General features: G+C 41.0%; 1 protein-coding gene across 5 annotated transcripts; it reads left to right on the top strand.

Moving 5' to 3' along the window:
- The first annotated feature begins 1,298 nt into the window (after positions 1-1,298).
- Positions 1,299-9,007, top strand: LOC307145577 (uncharacterized protein). Of its 5 annotated transcripts, none has more exons than XM_079848891.1 (8): positions 1,299-1,770; positions 1,899-1,993; positions 2,281-2,380; positions 2,485-2,588; positions 5,305-5,407; positions 6,080-6,153; positions 6,268-6,358; positions 6,644-9,007. In XM_079848891.1, exons 1-8 carry the CDS (start codon positions 1,485-1,487, stop codon positions 7,540-7,542), a joined length of 1,752 nt encoding a protein of 583 aa, XP_079705017.1. In that variant the 5' UTR covers positions 1,299-1,484; the 3' UTR covers positions 7,543-9,007. The 5 variants fall into 5 exon arrangements, with proteins under 5 accessions (XP_079705017.1, XP_079705014.1, XP_079705013.1 ...); XM_079848888.1 differs by having other exon boundaries at positions 5,302-5,407; XM_079848887.1 differs by having other exon boundaries at positions 5,302-5,407; positions 6,077-6,153.
- The last annotated feature ends 6,775 nt before the right edge of the window (positions 9,008-15,782 follow it).

Here is a 15,782-nt window from a genome sequence, read left to right as displayed (position 1 = left end):
AAGACTATGGGGGACATTCTACCAGAAACGTACATTAGCTGTCCTTGAATTGTTACAGTGAATAAAAAATATTTCATCCAAAAATGTCTAAAAGTGGCTGATGGTTGATTTCTGTGAGTTGTTCTGTAAAGGAATATGTCATTCATTAGGTTCTGTCATTATTCATCCTGTCCATGTCCTTGTCCTGAGCCAAATTGGAGCTACAGCTTTCATAGTTTTGTTATGCTAAAAACTGTTATTTAGAAAAAAAAAACTCTATCAATAGCAAGTTTAAGCTGTTATCATTCACATCAATTGATCAGAAACATGAAATTATATATAAATTCTACAAATAAATTCTATTTTACAACTGTCCCCATGTTTAATATGCCTTTAAGGGTATGACTCAGAGGAAGTGACATCATTTGACCCAGGTGATTTTAAGCTTGTTTTTGTATGTTTTTTTTAGGAAGACGAGTTAAAGGGTCAGGCCCTGTCACGGTAAAACATCACAGAATCCAAAAAATGTCTAAAAAGGTTACTGAAATTCCTTGCTTGCATGTTAACAGTTTTTATGCTAGCATGCTAGCAGGCTGAGTAATGGCAGTTTAAAATGGCCGACCATCAGGCCCTATCACACGGCCTTACAAATGAATGTTATTGTTATTTTTTTATTACCTTTATTGCATATAATATGTATTTAACGCATGCCATAGTAAAACGTTATTTGAAAATAGACATTACACTGTAAATATATTCTAATGAATTAGGTCCTTATTATACACTATACAAATCTCCTATGTATTTATACAATTTATACAACCTATGTATTTATACAATTTATACAATACAATCTCCTATGTATTTATATATAGGTAGTTATTTTACAACTATATGAGTGGGTATTCTGTGATTTTGAGTACTACAGTTGACCGAAAAGTTATTTATATTTCTTAAAGGAATTACAAAACCATGTTAGATACAATCAGGGACATATGTGACCAATAAGAAAATGTTTTTTGTATCAAAGAAATCCATTAGGAAACCATTCTAACATAAATGTCTGTGCAGGGCCTGATATTTTATGCGTATAAAAATGTATTTTATTCAATCATAAAAATATGCTGAGATGGCATGATGTGTTTCTCATAGTTGAACATGTCCTCCATATGACTCAACGTTCAGATTTAAGAATAAGATATTTTTTCCCCCAAGATTTTTTATAAGTGGAAATGTACGTTTCTGGATGAATGTCCCATACACGTATTAAGTAAGCAGTGTCGACACTAGATTGGCGTGCGCTGTAAAACAGTCTTTATGGTTTTTACGTCATCACTACTGACCGGAAGTGCTGAACGATGTGAAAACCCGAGCAACTGATTGTTATTCTCACGATGTTTTGAAGATTTTTCTGTAAATTTCGGATTTTTTAAAATCATTTTTATTCAGCCCCCAAAACACTGAACGTTTATTGAAACGTGCTGTTGGACGCTTAATCGTTTACCATGTCGAATCGCATCGCTTTCCACACGCAGTTAGCTTCCATTATGGAGGTGCTGGCTAATGCTGCGGTGGCTGAGATATGTAAACTCGTTGACGACGACTACGCGATTATAAACTTACAGATGACTCAATGTCAGCGTGAAAACAAAGCGCTGAAGAGAAAACTTCACATACTGGAGCTTAAGATGGCACGAGGGTTTGCAGAGAGAAGGATGAGTTCACTGAATCGCACTAACCGAGTACAAGTGAACGCCGCTTTGTCTGAGAAATACAGGAACCAATCTAACGGTGTGTTGCTATAAAACCTCACATGCTTTTCTACTGTCTAGTGTATCTGCCTCACCAAATAAACTATCAAGCCTTATGTGGTTAATGTACACTGTGTTGTGTTGTTTCTCCGGTTTTCATACATTCAGACGTCCTGTATGGAGCTCAGTTTAACACGGGACTGTGGAGAGGTGGAGGGACAGACTCGACTCCTCAGCAGGCTGGAAATGAAAGTAACAGTATGGTAGGTAAGCTATCTCTTTATGATAACCGCAATAACCAATTTAGCACCTTTTTATTGTGATATTTAATAATGAGCACAAATTGTACAGCAAATAGGTAGTCTATCATAGACAAATAAACAGTAAGTGTAGATAGATTGACTTTTATAGACAATTAAACAATAGATAGATGAACTGTTATATAGACAAATGATAGATAGATAGATATTTAGCTACACTTCATATATATCTACAAGTGTAGGCCTAATACATATACAGATTTATTAAACATTTCCTTTCGTTTCAAAAGACAGGAGATGCAGTAATATCAGAAGTAAACACCGTGCTGATAAAGGATGAGATGTTTGAGGAGGACCAAACACAGCAGAGATTGTACATCAGAGATGGTGGTGAGTGGATGAAAGAACATAAGCCTCCTTTTATAAACGAGGTTGAGTAACCAACAATAATACCCATCTTAAAACTTGACTTGACACTATTTCTCTTCTTTCAGAAGTTACAAATACTCCACCACAGACTGGAGAAGCTGGTTTTAGAGATGTTCAGATGGTGAAAGATGATGATCAAGTCTCTGGGATGCAGCTACCGACTTTGGAGGTCAGTGGATCTGACACTGCGCTAAAATCTGAGCCAGAGTTTGAGAGTGTTAAGGGGATTTCACAAGAGCCCATAGAATTACATGCTGAAGCAAAGTGTGATTTGAATGGAAAATCCAGTCCTATGAGGGATTATTTAATGCAAGGGAATGACAATGCAGACTTTCGGCAGCGATCTTGCGTGTACGTGAACAATGCAAGATTGACTGAGAGCCAATCCACTGCCTCTGTACGGCGTTCAGAGATCATAGAGGTTGACTCTGCGGAGGAGGGGGAAGAGATTTCTGTGTGGGCTAGGAAAGTAACACGAGGGAAAAGCCAGGCTCCACGTGTTTATCCACAATACGGGAGGGTGGAACATCAGGATAGCATGGTCCTCTTGCCTTCCTCCAATCCGCCTCTGGTGTCAAGTGGCTTTGCAGCAGTGGCATCGACATCTTCAAAAACACAGGGCACGGACAGCTACCACAATTTCAGAGATGTCAGTTTTAACCAACAGAGAGTTGGTCGGACTAGAAACGACAGAGTTCCTCGCGAAAAACTTTTTGCGTGCACATACTGTGGCAAAGTTTTCAACCGCCCCAAAAAGGTGGTGATCCACCAGCGGATTCACACGGGTGAGAAGCCGTTCAAATGTAACACCTGTGGGAAGTTATTCTCAGAGGCGGGAAACCTGAGAAAGCACCAAAAAGTCCACACAGGAGAACGACCATATAGTTGTAACCAGTGTGGGCAGACATTTGCCTGGATACGGAACCTCAAAAACCACCAGCAGAAGAACCATCCTGATATGTTTACTGCAGAAGAACTGCTTTCTCTAGGAGTCAATAAATGATCACTAGATTACTGAAAAGATCAGTGACTTTGAGTGTGTATTATACCACTATCATATCTTTTCTGGAGAAAGACTTGCATTTAAATGATATGCATTAGGGCTCGACATTATGCCTTTTCATGTGCCTGTCCTTCAGACAAGTAAATCAGTCATTCACTTGTCGGAGTAAAAAAGTTGCTTGTCTGGAAAAAATATAATTTATTCTGAAGCAATATTCTCATCAGTGTTCTATCAGCTTTGACATATTTAATATCTGCGCATTTCTGATCTTTACCCAGAGTTTTTTTGTTTTGTTTTTTTTACCTTTATAAAGGCCTTTTTTCCCCTTAATCTTATTAAATGTATGCGTCATCTTTCATTTCAAACTCTTAAATTTGATCAGTAAATGTAATTAGAATAATACGGCACAATAGGGCTGGTACCAATCAAATGAAATCATTTACACTGAAAAATTACAACTGCATTAAATAATGTTATGAAATTGTTTTAAAAAATATTTTGAATATACAAATAAGAAATGTTAGAAACAGGTATAATAAGAAACCAGTAGGTGACGGCAGGTGACCGTTTTAATGAGCAAGTCATTCAAACGTCTGATTCATTCAATAATGAGGCTGTTGTTTATGAATGGGTCATTGAATCTGACTCAACAGATTCGTTCAAAACACTGATTCAGTAATGAAAACACGGCTGAGTGTTGCTGTGAGATGCGCTATGGTTCTGCTGTGATCTTTGTTTGGAAATATTTTCGCTGCCGAAACAAAACAAAAAAAAGTCAGTATTGCGTCTAAAATGTAAGTGACTTAATATGAACCACTTGTTTATTGAACTGTTGTATGATGGTGTCCAGGAAAATTGCACTCTTGGTCGTGTGATGTGGCTTAACTGTATCATATGTTATAAATATAAAAACTCACATTTTGAAGTTTTACCGCTGTATGTTAACTGAGTTTCTTTTTCCTCGAGAACCTTTGTCCCGTTATATTACGTACGTTACATATTAGTTATTATCCACCATCAATCGCCTTTTACACTAAATGAAATAAAATCAGAATAATTCTCGCGTTTAGGTGATTCCATAGTTGTTGTTTTTTTTGTTATTGACGTTTTAAACAGGCTACGTGTCCTGTCGGGCAAGTAAAATTCTCTTTCATTTGCCCCTTCAAAAAAATCCACTTGTTCCGGACAAGCGTTAATGTCGAGCCCTTACATGATTTACATTGTTTTTGATCAATAGCGATGTGAGTCAAAGTGTTTTTATATAATTAACAATTTCAGAGTAAAGCTCTGTGCTGTGGTGTTCTGTAGAAAAAGTGAAGAGACTTAGTCGAAATGATTCCAAGCATTTTTTTTTTTTTTTTTTTTGGGGTATATTAAAATTGTTTGACATGTGTAAATAAACATTTCTGCACTCATTTTGTGTTTGTTTTTTGAAGAATGCCTGTCTCTTATTTGTGTTATAAAAACTAATGACCGTAGGCAGGGAGGTTCAGGACAGGGAAGACATTTAAATAATATTCAGAAGCTCTGTGCATTAACAATTTCTGGTTTTTCTTTTCACAAAACTGAAATTGTGTTTAATGAAAAGATGGAATGATTACTTCCACATACCACACTGAAGGACACAACCATTGTTAAATACTACTAATAAATCATGCTCTGGTTGTTCAACAGTGGCATAAATACTTTCCCACTTTTGTTTTTTAATTAAGGTTATTGTTTATAATTTGTTATATTAGGAACATTAACACACCCTCACAACTCCTTATATACAAGAAATTCCTACATAATTTAGACGGTGAAAGCTTTATACACAACCTTTATGTTGCATGTGCCAGCCAGGGTCATCTTGTAACAAAACCTTGTTTCATGTGTTCAGCAGCAAGGACAGGTGGAAGATGGAGAACCTGAAACAATAGTGATAAAGGAGGATCTAAATGACCAGTGGGAAAGAAGCCAGACACAAGCCATAATTGTGCAGGATGGTGAGTAGAGGGCCAAAAAGCAGTCATTGAATTGCTGCTTAAGTGAATGGTAGAATATATCATTTTTGGCCAGGCTGTTATACAAAGAAATGAACCCATGCAAAAACAAGAGAGAACCAACTAAATATTTATAATTTTGCAGTAAATGCATGTTTTTCTGTTAGGGTTTAAAAAAATAAAAATAAATAAATAAGTATGCACATAGTAGGCCTATAAGATGCCACAGAGTAAAACCTGTAGCTGTAGTTTGCCTGACTAAAATAATTTAGTCAGATAAATACCTTAACTAAGTTTAGTGTTTTGTTCTTCCCTCATATTAAAAAAAATATTATTATTATTATTATTATTATTTAAATATATATATTTATATATATATATATTTATTTATTTATTTATATATATATATATATATATATATATAAAAAAATTTTTTTTTTTTTTTTTTTTTTTCTCACATTTTGATGGTTTAATCAAACTTGTAGGGTCATACTACTATATATACAAACAAGACATTTGGTATGAAGAGGAAATTTTCTTTTTTGGGTGAACTAATCCTTTAACATTTAGCCTACATACTTTTGGTCTGGAATCTTTTGTCAAAAAAATAAACATTCACTCTCTTTTGGGTTATTCTCTTTTGAAATTAACATTCATTCTCCTCTGGGACAGCAGAGTCAAATACAGAAATTTGTGGGAGACTTTCTACCTCACCAGCCAAAAGCACTGTTGCACCTGGAACAGAAAAGGTTTGTTTATTTACTGTTCTATTAAAATGCAAAAAAAAAAAAAAAACTAGAAAAAAATTTAGACACTTTATGTGAGTGTGTGAAAAATTAAATGTAGTTTTATATTGTTTCCAGCCTATAGACGTGGAATTTTCCCATTTGAATGATGATAGAAGCCAGAAAACCGACTTTTCTCCATCCACTGGACTGCAGATAAACATACAGGGTGAGTAAATAATAATATGTTTTATTATCAAGCGCCTATCCCAAGATCAAGGTCACTATACAGGCAGATAATAAAGTAAACATGGCATCAACATATAAACATACATGCATACATAGAAGTAAGCAGATGAAGGTTTAACCCATCAATGCATATTGATTTACACTTTATATACACTTTTTAAACAATTTTACTAAATACTGTAGATTGAAAAAAGTTTGAATTTAGAGCTAAGAATATTTGCAAATTAAAAATGCTCTGACAATATATGAACATATTTACATTCAGGTACTGTGGAGTCCAGCCCAAGTAGTTCTCAACAGCACAGGTACCACAAGTTTGTTGTTCAACCTAGCAAGGGTCTAACAACAGGAGAAACTGCAGCTCTCACAGATTCAGGGCACGTACACAAGGGCATGGTGAAAAGCAGAACTTCACCCAAGAACCATGAAAAGTCAGCCACTGAAACGTCAGGAATAGGCTGCTTGTTTGAGAGACCTGCAGAGCATAAAACCAGCTTAACACACTGGCCCACACATCCGTCCTGCTCATATACAGAGTCGGACCAGGATCAAGACTGTATGCTGGTTCAGTCAGACACTGTATCATCTGTTAGAAGCTCCAAAGGTGGACGGGATGGAGCGCCATCTACCCAAACACGTGCTGTTAGGAATGCAGGTGCAGCAGAGGGAACTATAAGAGAAGAGGAAAGATGGAATCAAGCTGCCATTTTGAGACAAAGCCAAACTGAAGCATCAGGCCACGTCAGTAGACCCGAAACGATTCAGACAGAGACCGCAAGTACAACAAACCCCTCATATTTCACTGTGATTCCCGAAATGAGGTCCAACTTAACTCAGCCTGGGCCTTCTTTTGCTGGGCTGCATCTACCAAAGCACATGGACAAAGGTAGGCGGAAAAGTTACGTTTGCAAGTACTGTGGAAAGGGATTCCCTGGGCTGTCCAATGTCGTGGCACACCAGCGAGTGCACACAGGGGAGAGGCCTTTTAGGTGTGATACATGTGGGAAGCTGTTCACAGAGGCAGGCAACCTGAAGAAACACCAAAGAGTTCACACAGGAGAGAAACCCTTCATCTGTTCCCGCTGTGGGAAACGATTCGCCTGGATCTGCAACCTCAAGACACATCAGCAGTCAGCCTCCTGTGGAGGAGTCGGATATAATTAAACACATCTGATGACAATGCAGGGCTTCCAACTTATGCATTCTTATGAATCCAGTGGTTTTTTGAATGTCAAAGGAATCATTATAATTAATGATGGGACGGTTGATACCGGGGCTTCGATGCTCCGACGCAGTTTTTACACACTGTACCGATGCTTGCATCGAAATGACAATACCACGTGATTGATGACGTTTGAAGTTTCGAAACGCCATGCAGTATCGAAAGGTTGGAACAGCTGGTTTGAAAAAATTGGCGCTTCACGACCCCACCTGATGCATAAAAAGGGAAATTATTATCGAGGAGGCATTATTTATTTAAATGATTTAACACTATACTTCCCTATAACATAAAACATTTATCAATTATGGGGCGCCGCTAGCAATTTTGGGCCCTATGAAAGAATATGAGGTTGGGCCCCATTACGACTAATATAATCGATCTCTGGGGGCCCCTAAAGTGCGTGGGCCCTAATCGTCCTAACTAGTCTGACCACCAGATGTCGCTAATGCGCACTGTGTTAAAAGCTTCGAGTAATGAACCGGTTTTCGGCACAATTTGATGAAAGACTCAAACGCTTCAAAAAGCCTCGGTTTCCCATCACTAATTATAATTTTCCTGGAATAAATAATATCTAAATTTAAAGGGGTATAAGAAATATTAACCGAAACATTAATAGTAAGATTAAGATGTGTTGGTGTTACCAGTGACTAACTTACGCTTACGTTAGCAACTTCTATTGGTTCTAAATAATGTTGAATGTCCGTGAATTGTAATACTGACAGCGAACAGCAGGTGGTGCACGAGCACTAATAATAAAAGATCGCCCATCTGGGTTTTCTTTTTGTCATTATCCGCGCTGTATTAGTGGGTTTGGCAGTCCAAAGAAGTATGCTATTTTAAGTAATTTAAGAATTGTTATTGAATATAATTAAATGGTCGCTTAATAATACAATAGTGTTTCTAATTTGTTATTTGTATCGAATATTTTAATCAATATTTATGCATTAGCCGCCCGGCTAGCTCAGTCGGTAGAGCATGAGACTCTTAATCTCAGGGTCGTGGGTTCGAGCCCCACGTTGGGCGCAAATATTTATTGTTTTTGTTTTTTCACAATCTGATCTCCAAAAGCGGATCTAAACGAAAAGGTAGGGTTCGTATTTTCCAACATCTGAATTATCCAAATCTCCAACGCGTTGTAGAAAATGTTGAAATTATCTATATAACTTGCCTGTACATAAAACCAAGATTATATTTAACACAGACGATAGTTTATCTGATAAAAAACTCTGCAGAGAACCACACGCCATTTGTAACCATTAGAGTAAGTAGACGATAGTTTATCTGATAAAAACTTTGCAGAGAACCACACGTCAATTAGGAGATAGTTTATCTGATAAAAACTTTGCAGAGAACCACACGCCATTTGAAACCATTAGAAATATTTATATACCGGTAATAGGAAATTGGAAAAAGAAAAGAAAAGAAACCGAAGCTCAGAATTAAATATTGGTGTCTCTCTCTGGAAAAGAAGTTAAATGTGGAAAACATTTAGCAGAGGATGGTTTCGATCCATCGACCTCTGGGTTATGGGCCCAGCACGCTTCCGCTGCGCCACTCTGCTGCTGTGTCCATGATGTTTGTTCAGTGGTAATGACTCTTATTGACTCATTCTGCCGCACACGAGTTCTGTTTACACTCTGCAACATTACGGGTTTACAGGAATTTGGGTACCGGTAGGTTTGGTGACTTTTTGAAGATTTTGTCGGTCAATTTGTGTGTTAGAATGCATTTAAACGTTGTTTTTGACAAAACAGCAAATGCATTAACATACATCGGGAAACACTCTGATATGTGTATCTGTTCAGATCATATATTGTAAAAGGTTCAGATGCGCAAATCATTTAACACATTTGTTGCGTCGAATGTATTTGTTGGACGACGAAAACATTTGTTCCCTGACCGGGAATCGAACCCGGGCCGCGGCGGTGAGAGCGCCGAATCCTAACCACTAGACCACCAGGGAGTGGTGCAATCGGATGTTCATCTGATGTTATTGTACATATAGCTGAGGTCAGTTAAAGTAGAAATCCGGTCAATTTTAACATTGAACATTTTTGTGTAAATTTGGAGTGCTGTCAGTACAGAGAACAACGACAAAAATCGGTGTTGCCTACACCGTGTTATCCTTTTTTTTTAAATTTGCACCCTATTGACTTCAATGGGGCAAGTTTTAAACCTGCTTTTAGCCTCTTAACATCCTTGATGTGTCATTACAAGTGCACAGCCAATGTGAGTGATTCCTTCAGAGTGAACACGGGTGAATCTGACTGCAGTAGATGTGAAAGATATTAATAAAAGTGATGTTATTTCAGCCAGCGCTCATACCTGTATTTTCTTCCTGTTTTCGGTCGAAGTCCATAGTAATCGATTGTCGAGTTCACACACATAGGTTTAGTTACCTATGATCATGCGCGTGAACTCGACAATCGATTACTATGGACTTCAACCGAAAACAGGAAGAAAATACAGGTATGTGCGCTGGCTGAATAAACATCATTTTTATTCATATCTTTCACATCTACTGCAGTCAGATTGACCCACGTTCACTCCGAAGGAATCACTCACATTGGCTGTGGCTGTAATGACACATCAAGGATGTTAAGAGGCTAAAAGCTGGTTTAAAACTTGCCCCATTGAAGTCAACAGGATAGATGTACATCTCTTCAGTGGGTTTTACTGTTATTTAATGTGTTTTTTTTTTTATGGTGGCCCAGTAGTGCACAACACAACAAAATTTAAAAAGCAAACATAAGTTCACAACACAACGAAATAAAGCCTCAACACAACGGAAATGCTCCCGACCACTAGAGGGCTCTCGGAGCGCGATAAAGTTAGTTTTCCATGCCACTGTTCTATCAGAGTCAGCAGTCTAAAAAAAAATGTATCAACACCACGCTTAGTTTTAACAGTATGTAGCCATTGTATATCGGCATTTATTAATTTAAAATCACCTACGTGCATTATAGTTGCATTTATACTCTAGAATGCTTTGACGCGGTACGTCTGCCAATTCCTCCAAGTTGTTAAAACGTATAATTTGTATTAATTAAAATTACTTTTAACATTCAAAAAAAGACATGTTCAAAATCCAAAGCTTGATTGTATTGGTAGTAGACTAACTCATTACAGCTGACTTTTTTCCAATAACTCTTCATGTATTTACAGTAAACAATCGTTTTTTAGGAAAATATCTGTAAAAGTTTGTTTTTTTTCTTTTATCATGTTTCAAAGGTTGTAGTTCCTATTAACCAGACTGACTTACAACAGGTGAAATTGTGCCAATAGCTCCCTGTATGCATAGTACACAATTTGTTTTTTTATAAAGCATTAGGCCTACTGTAGTTCACCCTAAAGCAGTGGTTCTCAACTCCAGTCTTCGGGACCCGCTGCTCTGCACATTTTGTATGTCTCCCTTATTTAACACACCTGAATCAGATCATCAGCTCGTTAAGAGAGACTCCATGAACTGAACTGAGTGTGTCAGATAAGAGAGACATACAAAATGTGCAGAGCAACGGGTCCCGAGGACTGGAGTTGAGAACCACTGCCCTAAAGGTTTTTATTTTCATGTCCCAACGCTTGTGGTAGGACCAGACTGACTTATTACAGGTGAAATTGTTCCAATACCTTCCTGTAATCTGCAAGTCACCAAATGGTTTTTATTTTTATATTTATCTAATTATATTATAATAAAGTATACGTTTTGACCACTTGGTGGAATTGCCAAACGTTGGATCATGCGCTGTGGTAGCGCGTCAAAACCATTATCGAGTATAAATACGCAGCTATAATTCATGTAGGTGATTTTGAAGTAATATTTTATGTCGATATTATACAATAGTTACACACTGTTAAAACTAATCATGGAATTGATATGTTAAGACTGCCGACTCTATAGAACAATGGCAAGGAAAACTAACCTTATCGGACTAACCTCAGAGAGCCCTCTAGTGGTCTGGAGCATTTCTGTTGTGTTGTACACATGGGGTTGTACACTTTCCATTGTGTTGTGGCTTAATTTCGTTGTGTTGTGAATTTATGTTTGCTTTTTAAAGTTTGTTGTGTTGTGTACTACTGGGCCACCTAGTTTTTGGATTGTTCTGCTGATGAAACACAGCAAAAATATATTTCTGAGAAATGTAAGAAGGCTAGACAATAAACCCCAGACTACATGAGCTGTGGAAAATTATAAGTGATCTAGGAGCTTTGCTATCCCTCACAGCCTCGCTTTCATACCTATCATGGCGCTGCTCTGAATCTGGTCTATTCAAAACATTCACAAAGAGATCGTAAAATAAATCCGATATAACAGACTCAGACAAGTTGATATAATGGGGAAAGGTGTAGAATATTAAACTGAAGACATCGAGACTTCTTAATCTAGTGGTGATCCCTATGATCATATATTGCATGCAAATGGAAATTAGCAATAGATTTATGATATACCTCTGTGATTGGGGAAATGCCCATCACTTCTCTGTCGATAAAGGAGAAAAAGCTCGTGACTGCCCCGTGTGGTGAAACTGCAAACTTGCGTGTTGCGTACTCCACCCAGGGTTGCCAGATTGGGCGGGTTACCGCCGCCAATTGGGCGGTTTTGCTATCTGTTTTGCGGGCAAAAATGGGTTTGGGCGGGTGGATAGAAATTGGGCTGGTTTCGGATCAGTTCGGCGGGTTTTTGTTGCCGAAACACCGGCACTTCAGATCCTTCTTCCTGCGACCCAATGTTCAGCAGACAGCAGTCTGTATCACTCACTCACACACATACACACACACACTACAGCTCTGGCTGACGTGCCCCCTAAACTGACGTGCGCCCCTCAGGCCTCAGCTAACACTAGATCACGGGGTTTTCAAACTTATCTAGCTGACTATCACTGCGGTCTCATGACAACTCTCTTCGGGTCAGCAGCTGCGCCAACACAGATTTGAATGTTGCGATATCTTTTAAAGAGATACATTGTGCAGCTCTGTAACGTCTCTGGTTACTTGCGTAACCTATGTTCTCTGAATAGGGAACGAGACGCTGCGGATAGCGCAGTGGGATATTCTCTGAATGTGCCGATTGTCTGAAGCCCTATAGAATCACGCCAATTCATTGGCTGATGGCGCCCGCGCAATCTGGCTCCGCCCCGACGCGCTTACGTCGCATCATCACATATTTGCGCGCGCCATCTGCTCCTCAGATTTCTCTGCCGAAAAGAAAACTGTCAGCAGCGCGAGGAGCTTGGCAGCTAACGCAGCGTCTCGTTCCCTATTCAGAGAACATAGGTTACGCAAGTAACCAGAGACGTTCTCTTTCATAGGTTCACTCAACGCTGCGGATAGCGCAGTGGGAACGTACTACCAAACTCGCCAAGCTAGAGCGCTTTCCATGACTGGTACACAAATGAGACAACGACCAAGATGAGTTCAAACAGAAAGAACCTGGGAACCCGGGGTCATGTCAAGATCCAAATTATAGAACCTTACAAAAGTGTGCGGAGAGGACCAGCCTGCCGCAACACAAATGTCCTCCAAAAGTGCTCCTCTAAAAAGAGCTTGAGAAGATGCCACACTTCTGGTGGAATGTGCTCTAATGCTAAGAGGTGAAGGCAAGCCACGCACCTCGTAAGCCAACGAGATAGCTTCTGTGACCCAGTGAGAAATCCTCTGCTTTGATGCAGCAAGCCCACGGCGGCCAGCACCGAAGCAAACCAGAAGCTGGTTAGATTTCCTCCAACCGCCTGAGCGGTCTAAATATATCTTAAGAGAACGAACTGGGCAGAGCAAGTTAAGCTTCTTATCTTCCTCAGAAGAAAATGGAGGAGGGTGGAAAGCGTTAAGGTTAACCACCTGCGAGCGGAAAGTTGTGGAAAGAACTTTGGGGACATACCCTGGTCTCGGCCTCAAGGAAACCTTGACCAAGCCAGGAGCAAAGTCCAAGCAAGACTTGCTAACAGAAAGAGCTTGTAAGTCTCCTACCCGCTTTAATGAGGACAAAGCCAACAAAAGAGAAACCTTGAGAGTTAGAATCCGCTCCGGAGCTGACTCCAAGGGCTCAAAGGAGGCCTTCGTCAAACCCTCTAGGACAATAGAAAGGTCCCATGAGGGAACTCTAGGGGAGCGAGCCGGTTTCAGGCGCTTAACCCCACGCATGAAGGCCGAAACTAATCTTAGTTTCCCCAAGGGAATCTCGTCTGATTCCCTATGTGCTGCAATAGCTGCGACATAAACTCTGAGAGTGGTAGCAGCTGCTCCAGAAGCAAACTTCTCCTGCAGGAATTCCAGTACTGAACCAACAGGGCAGTTAACTGGGCTCCTATCATGTGCTAAGCACCATGTCTCAAAAACCTTCCATTTGGAGGAATATAGCCTCCTTGTAGAAGGGGCTCTAGCACTCGCAATGGTCTCCTGAACGTCAGTTGGGAGATCAGAACTTAATGCTAACGGCCTCTGATCGGCCAAACATACAGCTTCCACATGTCTGGGCGAGGATGCCATATCCTGCCCTGCAGCTGGGACAGCAGGTCTTCACTGACCGGGATCTTCCAGGGGGAAGATTCCAGCAGAGGAATTAGCTCCGAAAACCATGGCTGAGACGGCCAGAACGGAGCTACCAGGAGGAGGCGGACTCCGCTCTCCCTCACTCTGGCCAAGACCGCCTGGATCAGTTTGATGGGCGGGAAGGCATAGAGTTTCTGCGTTGGCCAAGGGTGAGCGAACGCATCTATCCCTAATGGAGCCGGGGGACTCAGGGAGAACCAAAGCGGGCATTGGGCCGACTCTTGAGATGCAAAGAGGTCCACTTCCGCTTCTCCGAAAACCTCCCAGATCAGGGCCACTGTCTGGCGGTTCAACATCCATTCTCCCGATCTGAGTTTCTGCCTCGACAGAAAATCTGCTGCGAGGTTCAGAACCCCAGGGACATGAACTGCTCTCAGAGATAGGAATCTGCTCTGAGACCACAGGAGAAGGTGACGCGCATGCCTGTCTAGGGTGCGCGACCGAGAACCCCCCTGCCGGTTCACATGAGACACCACTGCCATGTTGTCTGTTCTGACAATTACATGGTGTCCCTCCAGAAGAGGGAGAAAAAGATGCAGAGCCAGAAAAACGGCTCTTAACTCCAGGCAGTTTATGTGCCAAGAGAGAGTCTCGCCAGTCCAGACCCCACACGCTGGTCTGCCCTCGAAAACTGCTCCCCAGCCGGTGAGAGAGGCATCCGTCGTAATCATCTGGCGACGAAATACCGCACCCATGCTGACCCCTTTCCGAAGAAAAAGAGGGTCCCGCCAAACTGACAGGGCTAGAAAGCAACTGCGCGATACCTTCAGTAGGCGAAGGGTTGGCCCGGAGGGCCGAAGCCCTGAGAGCTTCATCCACCACATGAAGGGTCTCATGTGGAGCAGGCCCAGTGGTAGCACGGAGGAGGCTGCTGCCATTAGGCCCAGCATCCTGCGGCAAGTGCCCACAGACACATGATGGCCTAGCGAAAAACGGGCCAAGCATGTCATTAGACTGGAAATCCGCGCAGGAGCCAAGCGGGCCTGCATGAGAACGGAATCCATGTTCACCCCCAAGAAAACGGTGCTTTGAGCCGGAGCAAGAACACTCTTCTCCGAGTTCAACCTCAAACCGAGAGACTGGATATGACTCAAGACGATGTCTCTGTGGTGGGTCACTAGCTCCCTGGACTGGGCTAAAATGAGCCAATCGTCCAGGTAATTTAGAATACGGATGCCCTGGAGCCTCAATGGGGCCAGAGCTGCATCCATACACTTCGTGAATGTCCTCGGGGCCAGAGCGAGGCCGAAGGGAAGGACCCTGTACTGGAACGCTCTTTCTCCAAAGGCGAACCTGAGGAACTGCCTGTGTCGCCGTACAACCTGGATGTGAAAGTAAGCATCCTTTAGGTCTACTGTCACGAACCAATCCCCTGGCCGAATCTGAGATATGATAGCTTTCAGCGTCAACATCTTGAATTTCCCTTTGTAAAGGGAGAAGTTCAGTCGGCGGAGGTCCAGTATGGGACGAAAACCGCCGCCCTTCTTCGGGACCAGGAAATAACGGCTGTAAAAGCCCCGTTCGGTTTTCCCTGAAGGAACCTCCTCTATTGCTCCTTTGAGAAGGAGGGATGAAATTTCCTGCTGAAGTACAGAAGCCTGAGTGGCGCTGTCTACTACAGTAGGAAAGACCCCGT

Source organism: Squalius cephalus (genome assembly GCF_949319135.1).
Source record: "Squalius cephalus genome assembly, chromosome: 2".
Taxonomy (NCBI): domain Eukaryota; kingdom Metazoa; phylum Chordata; class Actinopteri; order Cypriniformes; family Leuciscidae; genus Squalius; species Squalius cephalus.
The sequence above is the reverse complement of the archived record's forward strand: the minus strand, read 5'-3'. Positions and strand labels throughout refer to the sequence as shown.

Coding starts and splice junctions, on each gene's coding strand:
- LOC307145577 (XM_079848887.1), top strand. CDS start 1,485: ATGTCGAATCGCATCGCTTTCCACACGCAGTTAGCTTCCATTATGGAG. Junction 2,589..5,301: donor TGCAGCTACCGACTTTGGAG/GTCAGTGGATCT, acceptor TCATGTGTTCAG/CAGCAAGGACAGGTGGAAGA. Junction 6,154..6,267: donor TTGCACCTGGAACAGAAAAG/GTTTGTTTATTT, acceptor TATTGTTTCCAG/CCTATAGACGTGGAATTTTC.